Source organism: Heterodontus francisci, unplaced genomic scaffold (genome assembly GCF_036365525.1).
Source record: "Heterodontus francisci isolate sHetFra1 unplaced genomic scaffold, sHetFra1.hap1 HAP1_SCAFFOLD_59, whole genome shotgun sequence".
Taxonomy (NCBI): domain Eukaryota; kingdom Metazoa; phylum Chordata; class Chondrichthyes; order Heterodontiformes; family Heterodontidae; genus Heterodontus; species Heterodontus francisci.
The window spans coordinates 9722641-9739984 of NW_027140758.1; the positions used below are offsets into that span (position 1 = coordinate 9722641).

The window sequence follows — 17344 nt, forward strand, 5'->3', positions numbered from 1 at the left end:
GTGTCCTCGACAGCACCCATGTGACCATCAAGGCTCCCGCAGACCAGCCAGCAGCCTTCAATAGGAAGGGCTTCCACTTGCTCAATGTGTAACTGGTCTGTGACCATCACAAATGGACCCGACAGGTGTGTGCACAAATCCTGGGAAGCAGCCACAACGCCTGCATACCAAGGCAGTCCCAGGTGCCAGAACTTTTCCGTGGCCCCATGCGCTTTCTGAGATGGATCCTTGGAGACAAGGGCAACCTAGTGAGAACAGGGCGGCACAGTGGCGCAGTGGTTAGCACCGCAGCCTCACAGCTCCAGGGACCCGGGTTCGATTCCGGGTACTGCCTGTGTGGAGTTTGCAAGTTCTCCCTGTGTCTGCGTGGGTTTTCTCCGGGTGCTCCGGTTTCCTCCCACAAGCCAAAAGACTTGCAGGTTGATAGGGAAATTGGCCATTATAAATTGTCACTAGTATAGGTCGGTGGTAGGGAAATATAGGGACAGGTGGGGATGTTTGGTAGAAATATGGGATTAGTGTAGGATTAGTATAAATGGGTGGTTGATGTTCGGCACAGACTCGGTGGGCCGAAGGGCCTGTTTCAGTGCTGTATCTCTAAAAAAAAAAGAAACATGAGTACTGACCTCTGTGAGGAACCCACGCACGGATGAGGAGGAGAGGTACAACACCTGCTGCGGGTCAACCCGCGCGACCATCAAGGAGGCCATTGGTCTCCTGAACACGAGATTCAGGTGCTTAGATCGATCCAGTGGAACCCTTCAGAATGCCCCAGCAAGGGTCTCGCGTATCATGGCGGTTTGCTCTGCACAGCACAATCTGGCACTACAGAGGGGTGAGGTGTTGACTAGTGAGGATATTGTGGAGTGCGATGTCTCCTCTGATGATGAGGATGTGGAGGAGGATGCTGTCCAAGCAGTGCCAGATGAAGGACCTCAGGCACAGCAGGAAAGGGGCCATGAGATGCACACAAGGGGGACACGAGACACCCTTATACATTCACGTTTCCTTTGAGCCTTACCACCTTCTGGAACCACAGCAATAAAGTATTAGCTTTGAGCAGCCCTGTTGTCACCTCCTTCCTTCTGCACTACAGGGCCCAGGTACACATCGCACAGTGGCAAGGCCGAAGCTTTGTGAACTTGGGACTTGGTCCCTCACTTCCAGCCCCTTGGGAGGAAGGTTTAAATGCAGTCCCAAAGGGCATCAACAATAAGAAGGAGACGGAGTGAGAGAACATTTCTTTACTACGTGTGACACCAAACACAACCCTATCCATCTGGAATGCACATTCACCCGTGAACCCCTCAGTGAATCTAGGTGCTCTTCTTAAATCTTTTCCGGGTGCTCCTACGTGGTGCTCCCCCTGCTCTGTCAGCTGAGGTGGAGACAGGCTGCTGACCTTGCTGCCTCATGGCTTGGGATGAAATTGGCGGCCGTCCTCTTGCTGCCTGAGGCCTGGAGGGCCCTGGCACACTGAGGACCTCCTGCACAGGTACAGGGACCCCCTCTGTCATCGGGGATAATGGAGGTGCTGGCATCACTGGTGTCACTGGCAGAGGGGCTTTGGAGCTACTGTCCACACCAGGAGCACCCTGAGAGGAGACCCCAGATGTAGCAGCCAGCTGCTCCTCCCCCTTATAAGACACACTTGTATCTCCCTGCTGCCCTGAGAGGGATGTGGATCTGGTGGAGAGTTCAGGTGCCTCGTCCCCCCCTCTCACCTTGTCACCGCTGGATGGAGCTCATGGACAAAGTGATGGAGTGCAGGTCTGCGCACATCTCCGGCAGCCACTGATTGGTCTGCTGGATCTGGCTCTCCATGAGAGTCACCAATCTCTCAATGGAGGAAGCCAGACACACCCCCATCAGAGACAGTGCAGCACCCAAGGCCTGGATGGACTCCTCCATCATCCGAGATTGGGTACACATAATCTCCGGCAACTCTGCCAGATGTTGCCTGACCTCTCACTGCAGCTGCAGCATTTCCCGTGTTGCTGGTGACCCAAGAGGCACGTCATCAGCCTGGGACTCAGCATGGGCCTGGCCTCTCACAGTCCTCCTACTGCCAGTGGCCTCGGCTGTCACAGCCTCCGTCAGCTGCCTGGGCCTTTCTGTGATGTGCTCACCAGCTTGTGAGCCCGAATCTAACAGTGAGTGAATACCCACCAAGTGAGGGTTTCTGTGCTGGTGGAGGATGCGGGGAAATGATGTGACGGTGCACCCTCTGAGGATCCCACCTCCTCTTCAGAGGTATTTGGCTGCCCCCCCGTCTCTCCAGCTCTTCTCTTGTGTTCATCTGGGCCTGCATGAGAAAACAGGGACATTGAAGGGTTAGGGTCTGCCCATCGTGACATTCCAACCACCCCTACTGTGCAGCTCCATTGATGCAGTGGTGAACAGATGAGCAGTGTGGCTCCTTTGCAGCGGATGCTCCCTTGTGCCCCAGGAGATGTTCATTCACTCTCTTGGGTAGGTGTCCCTGTCTCTCCACCAGCTATGGAGCAGCTGCTTTGCTGCCCGGCCAGTTCCATGGCCTCCTCCTCCATCGGGATGAGGACATGGAGATCTGGCACTCCACCGCCGATCTTGACACGCTCTTTCCGATTGTGGGATGTCTTCTCCTGCAGACACAATTATGAACAAAGTTAGTCTCCCAGCGGGTCAAGCCCAACATCTCTGATGGTGATAGTCCAGCAGTCCATGATGGGGACACACCTGTGCCTCCTGCATGTGTCCGTCCCCTCTTGAGGGACTGTGTGAGGTTATACAATGACTGACGTGCGCCTCTCACCGAGATGCAGCCAAGCCTCAGGCAGCATGTCCTGCTGCCCTTCCCCAATACACATGACTGGGTGGTCACTCCCTTTCCATCAAACGTTCCCTCTCACTCTGCCACATGCAATGTCCAAAGGGTCCAAAGTGTTTGGAGTTCTCACCTGAGCAGCCCGGATCAGGTCATTGACCCACTTCCTGCACTGGATCCATGTCCTGGGGGTGACCCCAGGGCTGCTGACTTCACCTACTATCCCCAGCCAGCTTTGCTTGGTCAGGTGGGCAGGTCTGCACCACCATCCCTGGGGAAGAGGATCTTCCACCTTTCTCTTGCCACCTGGAGGAGAACCTGCAGGGAGGCATCGCTAAACCGTGGGACCATGGTCACTGCAGGCTCGCATTCAGCTCCTTACTCAACAGGCAGCAGAGGCAGCAGCACGGGTCCTGGGACAGCACAGGCAGCAGAACGGGTCCTGGCGCAGCAGAGGGCTCTCAGGAAGACACTCCTTTAAACCAGGCAGCAGTGAATGCAGGGCTGGCAGCCCTTTAAATATGGTGCAGGCACCTGCCGTTGTGTCAGATGTCGGTGCCATCGGTGCCTCGTTCCCTGCCTCTGGTCCTTGTTTACATGGGCCCCACGCCTCCCCTTCATTAATTGGTCGGCTGCTCCGTGATCGGGGTCGGCCAGCCACATTTCACTCGTGTGGTGACAACACCCGCTTCCGGTGCCTCTGCCGAGTGCCGCACCGTTAGTTTAAAATTCAGCCCATGGGATCAAGAGTGGAATATCTCCCCTCTGATTCTCTCTACTTAAACTGAAGGAGACACCAAATTAAAACTGATGAAACCAGGGATTGTATCCTGGTTCTTCAATCGACTGTTCTCCCAACTGAGCTATTCCATCCTCACTGTGAGCTCATCTTCATTGGAGACAAATATAACTCCAGGCGGAATTTCCCCACCCGTTCATTCCTCACTTCAGGGGAATGGGACCCGACCAGATCGCGGAACTCAGATTATGTTAATATTCTGCTCTTGATATCTTGTGTTTGAGACACTTTTAATCAGGTTCATGGAAAAATTCTTCCATCATCCCGTCTCCCACATTCTCTTTCTCTCATTCATTCTTTATTCCTCACAATCCAGAAAGGGTGAGGAATCAGAGCTCACCTCCAAACCCTCTGCACACAGACCTCTGTCTGTGACCCTGTTTGATCCAAGAGAGAACTCAATAAATTACACTCTTTATCAACACAGAAAGCGGCCTCACAGTGTAGGACACAGAGTTAAATGCACTGAAGTCTTTCAAAAAAAGTTCATCTTACGGGTTGTGTTACTGAGCCCACAGAACAGAATGGGCCCAGGCTCCTTCCTCAGCCTGAGGGATGTTAGTTCATCGCACCTGCTATGGTACACAGCCCCCAGAGCAAGAAAAATCCAGGTTCCATCTCCGGCCTATGCTGAATTAGCTGATCTGACCTGGTTGGCACTGAACCACAATCAGGGGAGGATTGGCCGAGGCTCCATGGCCTGTGGTGTGTTAGTTATTCTCATTTGGTGAGGTACTGAGCACCATATAGAGCAGGATGGGCCTGTGCTCAGTGAGCTGATCTCACCTCGTGTGGTCCTGAGACCCACACACAAAGGAGGACGGGCCTAGGCCTAATCCCCAGCCTGTGTTCAATTAGCGGATCTCAGCCAAAAGGTTTTGATAAGGTTCCACACAAGAGGCTTCTCTACAAGATTAAAGTCCCTGGGATCAGTGCTAATATATTGATCAGGATTGGCAACTGACTGGCAGGATGTCGGCAGAAAGTAGTTACAGATGGATCTGGATCTGTTCGGAGACCAGTTACCAGTGGTGTCCCACAGGGATCGGTGTTGGGTCTGTTGCTCTTTACTCTTTTTATTAATAATCTGGGGACACGATCAGTAAATTTACAGATGGTTCGAAGATCTGTGCGAGTGTTCAGACTGTAGACGATGCTCGACTGTTTCAGGCTGATTTTAATGTGTTGGGAGATTGGGTTCATGACTGGTAAATGATGTTTAATTTGGGTAAGTGCAGTGTTATTCATGTGGACAGGGCGAATGCTCAACATTCATACACCCTTCAGGGAAAAACATTAAAGCAGGTGGAGAAAGAAAATAATTTTGAGCAGAGATCTGGATGTTCTCGTGCACAGATCTCTAAAGTTACAGCCGCAATGCTGTGAAGTGATAGTTGGAGCAAATAGAGGGTTGGGCTGCATTCAGAGGACAATTGAGTGTAAGATGAGGCATATTTTTTCCTGGGATGTGAGGGACGCTGGAAAGGCCAGAATTTGTTACCCATCCCTAATTGTCCTTGACAATGTGGCAGTGAGCTGCCTTCTTGAATTGCTGCACTCCATGTGGTGTAGGTACACCCACAGTGCTGTTAGGAAGGGAGATCCAGGATTTTGACCCAACATCAGTGAATAAACAGCGATATATTTGCAGATCAAATGGTGTGTGACTTGGAGGGGAACTTGCAGATGGTGGTGTTTCCATGCATCTGCAGCCCTTGTCCTTCAATGTGGTGGAGGTCTTCGGTTTAGAACGTGCTGTCTGCGGAGCCTTGGTGAGTTGCAGCAGTGCATCTGGTAGATGGTACACACTACTGCCACTGTCCATCAGTGGTGAAGGGAGTGAATGTTTAAGGTGGTAAATGGGGTGAAAGTCAAGGTGGCTGCTTTGTCCTGAATGGTGTTGAGTTTCTCGAGTATTGTTGGAGCTGCACTCATCCTGGCTTGTGCCTTGTAGATGGTTGACAAGCTTTGGAGAGTCAAAAATCACAAAATTATTACAGTGCAGAAGGAGGCCATTCGGCCCATCGTGTCTGCATAGAATCACGGAACATAGAAAGTTTACAGCACAGGAAAGCCAAAAGACGAGCCACCCAGCTGAATCCCATTGTCCAGCATTTGGACCGTAATCTTCCAGGTTCAGGCACTTGAGATGCACATCCAGACTCCTTTTAAATGAGTTGAGGGTTTCTGCCTCAACTGCCTTTACAGGCAGTGAGTTCCAGATCCCTCGCACCCTCTGGGTGAAAAAATGGTTCCTCATCTCCCCTCTAATAGTTCAACGAATCACTTTAAATCTATGCCCCTTAGTCACTGACCTCCCTGCTAAGGTAAATAGACCCTTCCCATCCATTCTATCCAGACCCCTCACAATTTTGTATATTTCAATCTCCCCTCAGCATCCTCTATTCCAAGGAGAACAACCCCAGCCTATCCAATCTTTCCTCACAGCTGCATTTTTCCAGTCCTGGCAATATCCTCGTAAATGTCCTCTGTACCCTTTCTAGTGCAATTACATCGTTTCTGTAATAAGGTGACCAGAACTGCACACAGAACTCAAGTTGTGGCCTAACTAATGATTGATAGAGTTCCAGCATAACCTCCCTTTTATTATATTCTACACCTCGGCTAATAAAGGAAAGGATTCCATAAGCCTTCTTAACCAACTTATCAACCTGTCCTGCTACTTTCAGGGATTTGTGGACATTCACTTCAAGGTCCCTCACTTCCTCTACACCTCTCAGCATTCACCCATTAATTGTGTATTCCTTTGCCGTGTTTGACCTCACCAAATGCATCACCTCACACTTCTCCAATTTGAATTCCATTTGCCACTTTTCTGCCCACCTGACCAGTCCATTTCTCCAGCTCTCCGAATGAGCATTTCACCACGTGCCTTGAGCTGAGTTACTCATCACAGAATTCCCACTATCTGATTTACTCTTGTAGCCAGAGTATTTATATGAATGGTCCAGTTAAGCTTCTGTCAATGGTAACCCCCAGGATGTTGATGGTTGGGGGATTCAGCGATGGTAATGCTGTTGAACGTCAAAGGGAAATGGTTACATTCTCTCTTGTTGGAGATGGTCATTGCCTGGTACTTATGTGGTGTGAATGTTATTTGCCACTTAGCAGCCCAAGCCAGAATGTTATCCAGGTCTTGCTGCTTCTGGACACGGACTCCTTCAGTATCTGAGATGTCCCGAATTTGTCCTTTTATGAAACCTTGGTCAGGCCTCACTTGGAATATTGTGTCCAATCTTGTTCTCCTGACATGATGGGTGATATTGAGGCTTTGGAAAGGGTACAGAGGAGAGACATTAGGCTAATTCCCAGTATCAGACATCTTTGCTATCAAGTTAGACTAAAAGAGTTGGGGCCCTACCCCTTAGAGAAACCTAGACTGAGGGTTGATCCGATTGAGGTTCATAAGTCATGAAGGGTCCAATTTAGCATGGGAGAGGAGTCATAATTGCAGATTGTAAAAGGCCAGATGGCACCTGAATCACATTAAATTTCATTTTCCATGCAGGCAAATGTACCAGGATGGCCGAGTGGTTAAGGCATTGAACTTAAGTTGCAATAGACATGTGTCTGTGTGGGTTTAAACCCCACTTTTGGTATTTGTGATAACACAATGTTGCTTGTGGTTTCCCTGACTTTTGCCTTGCACCATCATCTCTTCTGTCGTTCAATCACTCTTGCCTTCCAACCGATCGCAGCTTCCTATTATTTGATCTGCCCCAGCACCATTCCTTTGCTCTGCACGTGCTTATAAACTGGTAAACCTTTAAATTAATCTTCTCTGTACCCTCACAATAACCTTCACATTCTTCCTGAATTGTGGTTCCTCACAGGATCCGCTGCCTCTCCGACTCCCCTCCAGGTAACTGAAGGCCCTGAGCCTGGGTCTCGCTTTATACGCTTGCTGGTAGTTGATTCCTTGCAGGTCTGCCACCGCTGCAGACAGGGCTTGCTATAATCTTCCAATCTTCCCTGGATAAGGGGATTGGAGAGTGGCAAACGACACCCTTATTCAAGAAAGGGTGTAAGGACAGTCCAAGCAACTCCATGACAGTTAATTTAATATCAATGCTGGGTAAGGCTTCAGAAATGATAATCAGGGAAAATATCAATGGACATTTAGAGAGGTTTGAGTTAATTAAGGATATCCAGCATGGATTTGTAAAAGGCAGAACATGCTTCAATAATATAACTGAATTTTTTGATGAAGGAGCAGAGAAGTTTGATGAAGGTAATGCAGTGGGTGCTGTTTCTATGGATTTTATGAAAGCATTTGATAAGGTACCACATAAAAGGCTGGTTAACAAAACTGAGGCTCATGGAATAGGAGGGTCAGTGTCCAATTTGTTAAAGAATTGACTTAAGGGCAAGCAAGTTGTCGTAAATGGTTTCTTTTCAGACTGGGGGATGGTAGACAGTGGTTTTCCCCAAGGGTCAGTGCTGAGATCACTGCTTTTCTTGCTGTGTATAAAATATGTGGATCTTGGAATACGGAACAGAATCTCAAAATTTGCTGACAATACCAAACTTGGATGTGAGGCAAACAGTGAGGATGATATGAACCGCCTGCAATCAGACATAGATAGGCTAGCAGAATGAGCAGAGAGGTGACGGATGGACTTTAATACTGTTAAGTGTGAGGTGATGCATTTTGACAGAAGGAATAGGGAGAGGCAATGTATACTTAATGGCACAGTTCTAAAGAGTGTTCAGGGACAGAGGGACCTGGGGATGCATGTGCATCGATCTTTGAAGGTGGCAGGACATATTGAGAGAGTGGTTAGTAAAACCAATGGCATCTTGGGCTTTATACAAACATACAAGCATACGAACATATGAATTAGGAGCAGGGGTAGGCCACTCCGCCCTTCGAGCCTGCTCCGTAATTCAATAATTTCATAGCTGAACTGATTACCCACATTTCCACCTACCCCCGACCACCCCCTTGCTTATCAAGAATCTATCTACATCTGCCTTAAAAATATTCAAAGATTCTGCTTCCACAGTGTTTTGAGGAAGAGAACTGCAAAGACTCACAACACTCTAAGACAAAAAAATTCTCCTCATCTCTGTCTTAAATGGGCAACCCCATATTTTTAAACAGTGACTCCTAATTCTAGATTCTCCCAGAAGGGGAAACATCCTTTCCACATCCACCCTGTCAAGACCCCTCAGGATCTTATGTGTTTCAATCAAGTTGCCTCTTACTCTTCTAAACTCCAGCAGATACAAGCCAAGCCTGTACAATTTTTCCTTGTAGGACAGCCCCCCCATTCCAGATATTTGTCTAGTAAACCATCTCTACACTGCCTCCAATGCATTCACATCCTTCCATAAATAAGGAGACCAGTACTGTTCACAGTACTCCAGATGTGGTCTTAACAATGCCCTGTATAGTTGAAGCATTACCTCCCTAATTTTGTATCAAATTCCCCTCACGATAAATGATAGCTTTCTATTAGCTTTCCTAATTACGTGCTGTACCTGCATACTAACCTTGGGCGATTCATACATGAGGACACCCAGATCCCTCTGCATCTCAGGGCTCTGCAATCTCTCACCATTTAGATAATATACTTCTTTTTTATTCTTCCTGCCAAAGTGGACAATTTCCCACTTTCCCACATTATACTCCATTTGCCAGGTCATTGCCCATTCACTTAACCGATCTACATCTCTTTGTAGCCCCCTTATAAGAACATAAGAAATAGGAGCAGGAGTAGGCCATTCAGCCCCCAAAGCCTGCCCCACCATTCAATAAGATCAGGGCTGATGTACCCCAGACCTCAACTCCTCTTTCGTGCCAGCTCCTCATCGCCCTCAACTCCCCAATATTTCAAAAATCTATCTACCTCCTCTTTAAATGCTTTCAGTGATTTAGCCTCCACAACTCTCTGGGGTAGAGAATTCCAGACATTCACTGCCCTCTGAGAGAAGAAATTCCTTTGCATCTCAGTTTTCAATGACTGTCCCCTTATTCTGTAACTATGTCACTTAGTTTGAGATTCCCCCACTAGTGGAAACATCTACCCTGTCAAGCCCCCTCAGAATCTTAATCATTTCAATAAGATCACCCCTCATTCTTCTAAACTTTCATGTATAAAGGCCTCAACTGTTTAGCCATTCTTGATAAGTCAACCCCTTTATCCCAGGAATCAGCTGAGTGAATCTCTTTTGAACTGTGTCCAATGTCAGTATATCCTTTCTTAAATACGGGGACCAAAACTGTACACAGTACTCCAGGTGTGGCCTCACCAACACCCTTACAGTTGTGACAAGACTTCCATATTTTTAAACTCCAACCCCCTCACACTAAAGGCCAAAATTCCATTTGCCCTCTTAATTACTTGCTGCACCTGCATGCTAACTTTTTTTGTTTCAATCACAAGAACACCCAGATCCCTCTTTTTTGGAGTCTCTCTCTATTTAAATAATAGTCTGCCTTTTGATTCTTCCTACCAAAGTGTATGACCTCACACTTTCCTACATTAAATCCATCTGCCAAGTTTTTGCCCACTCACTCAACCTATCTATATCCCCTTGCAGATTCCTTGTGTCTTCATGACAACATGCCCTCCCTATTTTTGTATCGTCAGCAAATTTGGATAAAGTAAACTCTTCCCCCTCCTCCAAGTCATTAATATAGATAGTAAATAATTGAACCCCAAGCACTGATCCTTGTGGCACTCCACCAGTCACATCTTGCCAATGAGAAAGTGGCCCATTTATGCCTACTCTTTGTTTCAAGTAATATGTCACTAGTGTGTGCATCATCACTGCAGGAAGTGATGTCATACACTATGTGACACAGAGTAGGAGATGGGTTGATCCCCAGTAAGATGTGCCTGTAATACTCTCCTGTAAATTGTATATAGTATTGTCAGTCTTCAATAAAAAAGAAGTCAAATTATTTGTTAGCGTTGATCAGTGTGTGATTGGTAAGTCTGAGTGAAGAACAGGGGTTGGCAACATGTCTGTACATGGACACCAGTGTCCACGTTAAAACAGTTCGGTCCGTGACTGATAATTTCAGGGATGAGAAATTTCCCATTGGCTTCTTCTTCCAGACCAGTCTGTCTTTCAATCAAATCGCAGCCGTCAGTTTCACAGCTGACAGGTCCTTAGAGAAGAGACAACGTTTCAGAACCTCGGACAAGTTCGGAGCTTTCCGGCAGTTCTGATTTCTTTTAAAAGCCCTCCAGAAAAACCCGAGCTTGTCCGAGTTTCGGAAGTGCTGTCTCTGCTCAAAGCACCTGTCAGCTGTGAAACAGATGGCTGCGATTTTTTTTAAAACAGACTAACCACAAAGCTGACAGTTCTCTCTCTCTGCAACTGTCAGAGAGGGACAGAGAGAGAGAGGAGAGTAAGAGGGAGAGAGGGGACCGGGGTGGGTGTCGGCAGAGAGAGAGGGGCAGAGAGAGAAAGGACAACCTGAAAGGTTTACTCCGTATCCTTAGATTATGACGCCTGGTTCTGGACTCACACCCACATCCCATGAACGAATAAAAAAAGTCACAACTGTGATTGGCTCTTGTAGCGGAATCTGGTTAACAGACAATATTCGGAGCGCCGGCCCCAACAGTGATTGAGCTGAGAAAATACAACTCACCCCCGAGAATCCGCAGCACAGACCAAGCGGAGGGGAAAACCTGTCCTGGGAACTCTACATTCAGGGAACAGTTTGTCCTGTGAATGTGCAGATGTGAATATTGTGGAAGAGAGATTGTATTAAAGGGGCGGGCGGGTGTGTGGGTCCGCTCTAATCGCCAGATTTCAGGGTCATCCTTGTGTAAAATCAAATGATTTTCCAGTCAAAGAACCGCCCTGCTCCCTGCTCAGCCCCAAAGTGGGAATTCAAGGACATTTATTTTTGTTGATTTCAAGATTTCAGTTGAAAAGTAGAGAACATATCAGTGAAGGGTGAGAGAGAGCGGTCAGTGCAGCAATAAAACCATGTGAAATGGAAAATGAAGTCCACAATCCTAGTGAAAGCTTTTCAACAGCAAACATGCTGGAGTGAGAGACAGGAAAGATCTAGTCTGGAAGTCTGGAGTGTCTGAATTTCAATGGAATTGGATAGTTTGTGAGGAGAGAGAAACACAGAGAGACAGCAGGAGCCGGGAACTGACAGCAGCTTGTCTCTGCCCCGTCCTCTCTCTGCCTTTAAGTTGCTCTGTACCGCCACCACCGGCTTCATTTCTGACCCAGTTCACACTGACAGAGAGAATTTGTGCAGAGTCCCGGACATGACCGATAGTGCAGCAGTCCAAACGGCTCCTCCAGCCGCCGCCGCCGCCCAAGTCAAGACCCCCAAGAAGAAGAAGGTGGCTCCCCGGAACAAGCCAGCCGGTCTCCTGTTGGGCGAACAGATCCTCAAGATTGTGCCGGCTTTCAGCGATCGCAAGGGGATGTCCCTGGCCGCCATAAAGAAGGCTCTGTGTAGCAGCGGTGTCGATGTGGAGAAGCGCAGGACCCAGATCAAGCAAAGTATCAAGAGGAATGTGAACAAAGGCTCCCTGGTGCAGAGCAAGGGACAGAGAGCCTCCGGCTCCTTCAAAATCAGCAAGAAGGAAAACCCAGGGAAAAGTGGGAAAGAAGGTGAAGAAACCAGCAGACAAGAAATCTTTAGTGAAGAAACCATTAGTCAAGAAATCTTTCGTGAAGAAACCAGCAGCTAAGAAATCTTTAGTGAAGAAACCAGCAGACAAGAAATCTTTAGCGAAGAAACCATTAGTCAAGAAATCTTTAGTGAAGAAACCATTAGTCAAGAAATCTTTAGTGAAGAAACCAGCAGCTAAGAAATCTTTAGTGAAGAAACCAGCAGACAAGAAATCTTTAGCGAAGAAACCATTAGTCAAGAAATCTTTAGTGAAGAAACCATTAGCCAAGACATCTTTTTTGAAGAAACCAACAGACAAGAAATCTTTAGTGAAGAAACCAGCTGACAAGAAATCTATAGCGAAGAAACCATTAGCCAAGACATCTTTAGTGAAGAAACCAGCAGACAAGAAATCTTTAGTGAAGAAACCAGCAGCCAAGAAAACAAGCAGCAAGGCGGCGGCAACGCAGCGCTTCAGAAAAAGTCTCCTGCGAAGAAGGTCAAAAAAGGCAAGAGTGCGGTGGGCGGAAAGGCGCTGAAGAAAGTCCAGACATGGAAGAGCAACGTCAAGCCGAAAGCAGCGAAGACTCAGAAAGCAGGGTCTGGAAAGAAGTGAAAGAGCGCGGGAAACTTGTAAACATCTGAACACAAAGGCTCTTCTCAGAGCCACCCACATCTCTCAGGAAAGAGCTGATCCCCTGATCAAATGATCCCTGTCCCGGCCCCGCCTGCAGATGGAAATGAATTGGAGGAAATCCAGGATCCCTGGTGACTCCCCTCCACCCAGCCCTTTCCCCACTCTCTGTAACAAAACAGAGGGATGGCCGGCCCTCACTCTAACTGGAGATGTGTTCGGTGCAGTCTCAGTTCACAAATTCAGGGGGAGAGTTTGTAAGACAGTAACACTGGCGGAGAAACACCACCTCACAACGCAAATCCCAGCACATGAGTTTCTCCAATTCAGCTGGAGTCGGGTGACAACAGGAGCTGGGATAGTCTGTGATCGGGAATGTTAGGAATGGATTTGTTCAGGGAGGAATGTACCTGGAATCTCCGAATATAATAGTTCCTTATTTCCCCAGATGACACATGCTGCAGTGAGAGTGAAAACTCTCTTCACTGCTTCACATTTACGAATTGTTTGGTTCCAGATGAATAATGAGTCAGAGAGTAATGACAGGATCTGAAGCTTCTCTCACACCAGCCCTTGAATGACTCAGTGTGAAGTGTCCAATGTGTGAAGCTACTGCCAGGGTTTGTCAATCTGAACAGTTTCAGCTCAGTTACTGGGGGCCTGGAATCCCCGCAGTTTGACTCTGTCTCTGATTGGTCACCCGCTTCTCAATCCAATGCTTAACCAATAGGAAAATCACATTTAAGTAAATAGAAGTTCTCATTGGCTTAGATTTTCCAATTGGAAAAAGCCCGGCAATTCCAGAGCAGGAAGGAATTGAAGTGATGGAAAATTTCAATTTTCAGGCAACAATTTTAAAACCTCTCATTTTATGTTCTGTTTTACTGCATGTACCGTCACAAAATCCTGACGCGATTTTAGGAATCGTTTTCATTTGTCAATCTGTTAACTGTAAGCGGCGGGAGGAGGTTCCGGTTCAGCAATTTAAAACGGGACAAATATCAGCTTCCTCTCTGTGAAAGGAACAAATTAGCAACTAACCGCTTCTCACAGGCTTCTCGGGGATTGACAGAAACGAGCGGTGTCTGATCCTTTCTCCTGAAAGAGGCGGATAATGCTGCAGGGAGCAATGAACTGCCCTTCACTTTCTGGCTGCTAATACACCCCTGACTTTAAACAGTTCAAACAGCGACTGATGCTTCTGCCGGAAAATGAGCAGATTCACCAGAATGATCCCGGTCCATCATGGCCAAAGACATCCAGCTGGCCCGCCGCATCCGCGGGGAACGCGCCTAAAACCCAGCTTCAGTAACAGGTGTAACAAGGGCTCTTTTCAGAGCCACCAAATCAGCAAAGGAAAGAGCTGCCATCTCTGTTCATCATCAAACCCATTAGATTGAAGGGGCGGTCACATGGTTTCTGTTTTGTCACATCACTTTCCCGAAAGGCCTGTGGGACTGAGAGCTGATCTGGAATTTAGAAAGCAGCATTACCGGAGACTCATTGCTGCTCAGCACAATCTCAACCCCGCTCCTGGGATCCGTTGGCTGGCATTTGGGAAAAGAAATAGATCCCAGTTTTTATTTGGAATGCATTAATGGAGCCGGCTCCGTTCACGAGGGTTATTTACAAACATTACCCAATGAGTTCACTAATGTTTGAATCCATTGGAGATCTGTACACAGGATATGTAAGGTAGCTCGGTCACTCTGACTGAAACCGCCAGTTCCCCGGGGCTGCAGACCCTGACACTGCGGGGAGAGAATCCCCGACTCTATCCCGCCGCCGGGGGGAACAGACAGCTCTGCGTCCGGAGAATAGGGAGGGCCAGGGGGAAGGCACACATTAAAGCGCTGCAGTGGACTCAGCTCCTGTGTGTGCACAACTCTCACTGATTCCGTCCTCTGGGAACAGTGCGGTCTAAACAGATCAGGTTAGGAGAGAAACACACAGCCCGAGAATGGCCTCTTCCTTCCTGCATTTACTCTGTTCTGGGAGCAGATTCTCATTGAGAAGCGGCGCTCAGATCACCGGAGAGAAAAAAAAAACACAATTCAAACTGTCCAAATGAAAAACAGAGAATTAACGCAGACACTTCCATTATTAAATTAATTCATCAGCTCCGAACCAGTTCCCGTTAATGTACCGGGATGGTCTCGGGATTTATCAAATCGAAGGCAGCGGGATTTATTAAATTGTTGATTCTGACACCCTGTAGTTCAGTTCTTCATGAACTCGAAAGGGGAGATGTGTGAGCAGAGAAACAGTGTGAAATCCAGAGAGGGAACTGAAAACACACCTGGACAGATGTGAAACAGGTCAATCCACTGTTACAATAACTCCATCTCTGATTCCCTCCTGACAGGAACCAGTCCTTTCACAGAGACTGTGGGTGGCTCTGAAAAGAGCCTTTGGTTGATTAGATGACATTTTGGCCGCTTTACTTTTTCTGGGAGCTCTGAGCGCTGGTTTCCTTGCGCAGCAGCACGGCCTGGATATTAGGCAGCACCCCGCCCTGAGCGATGGTTACCCCTCCCAGCAGCTTGATGAGCTCCTCGTCGTTGCGGACGGCCAGTTGCAGGTGTCTGGGGATGATGCAGGTCTTCTTGTTGTCCCGGGCCGCGTTACCGGCCAGCTCGAGGATTTCAGCGGTCAGATGCTCGAGCACAGCAGCCAGATAGACCGGGGCTCCGGCACCCACACGCTCAGCATAGTTACCCTTTCTCAGGAGCCTGTGAACACGGCACACCGGGAACTGCAGTCCAGCCCGGGAGGAGCGAGACTTGGCCTTGGCCCGAGCTTTCCCGCCGGTCTTTCTTCTTCCAGACATTTCCACAATCTCACAAATACTTTCAGAAAGAATGAATAATTTCCTTAGCATTGATGGCACATCGCAGGTAGTCAGGGTGGCCGAGCGGTCTAAGTCGCTGCGTTCAGGTCGCAGTCTCCACTGGAGGCATGGGTTCGAATCCCATTTCTGACACCTTGCGTTTTCACTGCACTGGAGGCGTTTGGGAGCAGCGGTGAAGAGCCAAGAGAGAACAGGAAAGAACATGGACAAGCAAGCTAACAATGGACCCAAAGATGTTGCATCAAAACATTCGAGTAAGAGGCAACTGAGTAAACAGCGGGGCACATGAAAGATCAAAAATGTAACCTTTGTTTCGGGGTGGAAGATGTTGCCAATATCCTTGATGAGTACTTTACTGTTTTCCCGAATGAGAGGGTGATGCAGATATTGTTATTAAGGAGGAGGAGTGTGAAGTATTGGACGTGATAACTGAAGGAGAGAGGAAGTATAAATGGGATGAGCATCCTTGAATGTGGATAAATCATCAGGACCAGATGAAATGTACCCCAGGCTGTTGAAAGAAGCCAGGGATGAAATAGTGGAAGGTCTGACCATCATTTTCCAATCCCTCACTGGATACAGGTGTAGTGCCAGAGGATTGGAGGTCTTGTAACGTTGCAGTAAAAGCAAAATACAAGGCAAATCAAGCATGGCTGAGCCTTTAGAGTCGAGAAACAGGGCTGAATTCCCTGAACCAGTGCTACAGCTTTCAGAATAGAAGGAGCCGAGACACACCTGATGGGTTCCACTTAAACAAAAGAGCTGTCGGTGTTGACAGTCAGAACAGATAAAATGTGGAGGAGTGTTTGAAGCAGATGCTGTGTGGTTACTGTAGTTGTACTATGGAGTTATTTCAAGGAGGTGATTCTGAATGTAATGGTTCAACGTGGACCCATCCAAGGCAAAGGTTCTAAGCTTCCCTGTGGTCCAGCCTGGTTGAATGGAACTGAAGCAAACAAACCATCCAGAAGAGGAAAAGATATGTAAGGCCATGAAAGCACATAATTCAGATGGATGCAATACCAGATGGTATGGCAAGAGTGTAAAACAGCAACAGACTGCTGAATAAAACTTTCCCATTGAATGAGACAAGAGAAAAGAAGGGTAATAATAGTGTCAGGTGAGTTGTGACACTACTCACATTCCACCTTGATCTGAATAGGACTGTTGAAGGGAGTGATTGAGAAGAATAGAGGAGAAATGAAAAGAAAGGAGAAATAAACAAAAGGTCTTTTGATTTTAGAATGTTTGTTTTTGGAAATGACAGACTGTAAAGTGTGTGTGTCAGAAGATATAGTGCGAAGTTGGGTATGACAAGATCACAGGAAAGTTGTGCCCTGAGACAAGGTGTGTGTTGACAGGAAAGCTGCTTTCTTTTGCACAATATGCATTTTATTCATATAATTTGTGCAATTACATTGCAAAGCAGTTCAAATTTAATATTACATAAGGTACAATACAGATCAGTTTCCTTCAATAATGTACATGATGTATCTCACAATCCCTGCCTGCACAGGTTATATTGACAGTATTTACATTACACATCAAACATTCTCTGGTGCAAACAGCCCGAGGGGTTTTACACAGGTTCCAGCCCCTCACTGTACTATGGCCGACGAGGGCCTTGGACTGCA

At 47.6% G+C, this 17344-nt stretch overlaps 1 protein-coding gene and 2 non-coding genes across 3 annotated transcripts; all 3 read left to right on the top strand.

Moving 5' to 3' along the window:
• Positions 1-7142: 7142 nt before the first annotated feature.
• Positions 7143-7225, top strand: trnal-uaa (transfer RNA leucine (anticodon UAA)). Its single transcript has one exon. It is a non-coding gene; the product is annotated as a tRNA-Leu (tRNA).
• A 4361-nt stretch (positions 7226-11586) lies between these two features.
• LOC137360600 (histone H1-like protein HC2) lies at positions 11587-13384 on the top strand. The gene is made up of 3 exons (XM_068025992.1): positions 11587-11642; positions 12197-12675; positions 13377-13384. Exons 1-3 carry the CDS (start codon positions 11587-11589, stop codon positions 13382-13384), a joined length of 543 nt encoding a protein of 180 aa, XP_067882093.1.
• Positions 13385-15759: 2375 nt separating this feature from the next.
• On the top strand, positions 15760-15842 carry trnal-cag (transfer RNA leucine (anticodon CAG)). The gene has a single exon. It is a non-coding gene; the product is annotated as a tRNA-Leu (tRNA).
• The last annotated feature ends 1502 nt before the right edge of the window (positions 15843-17344 follow it).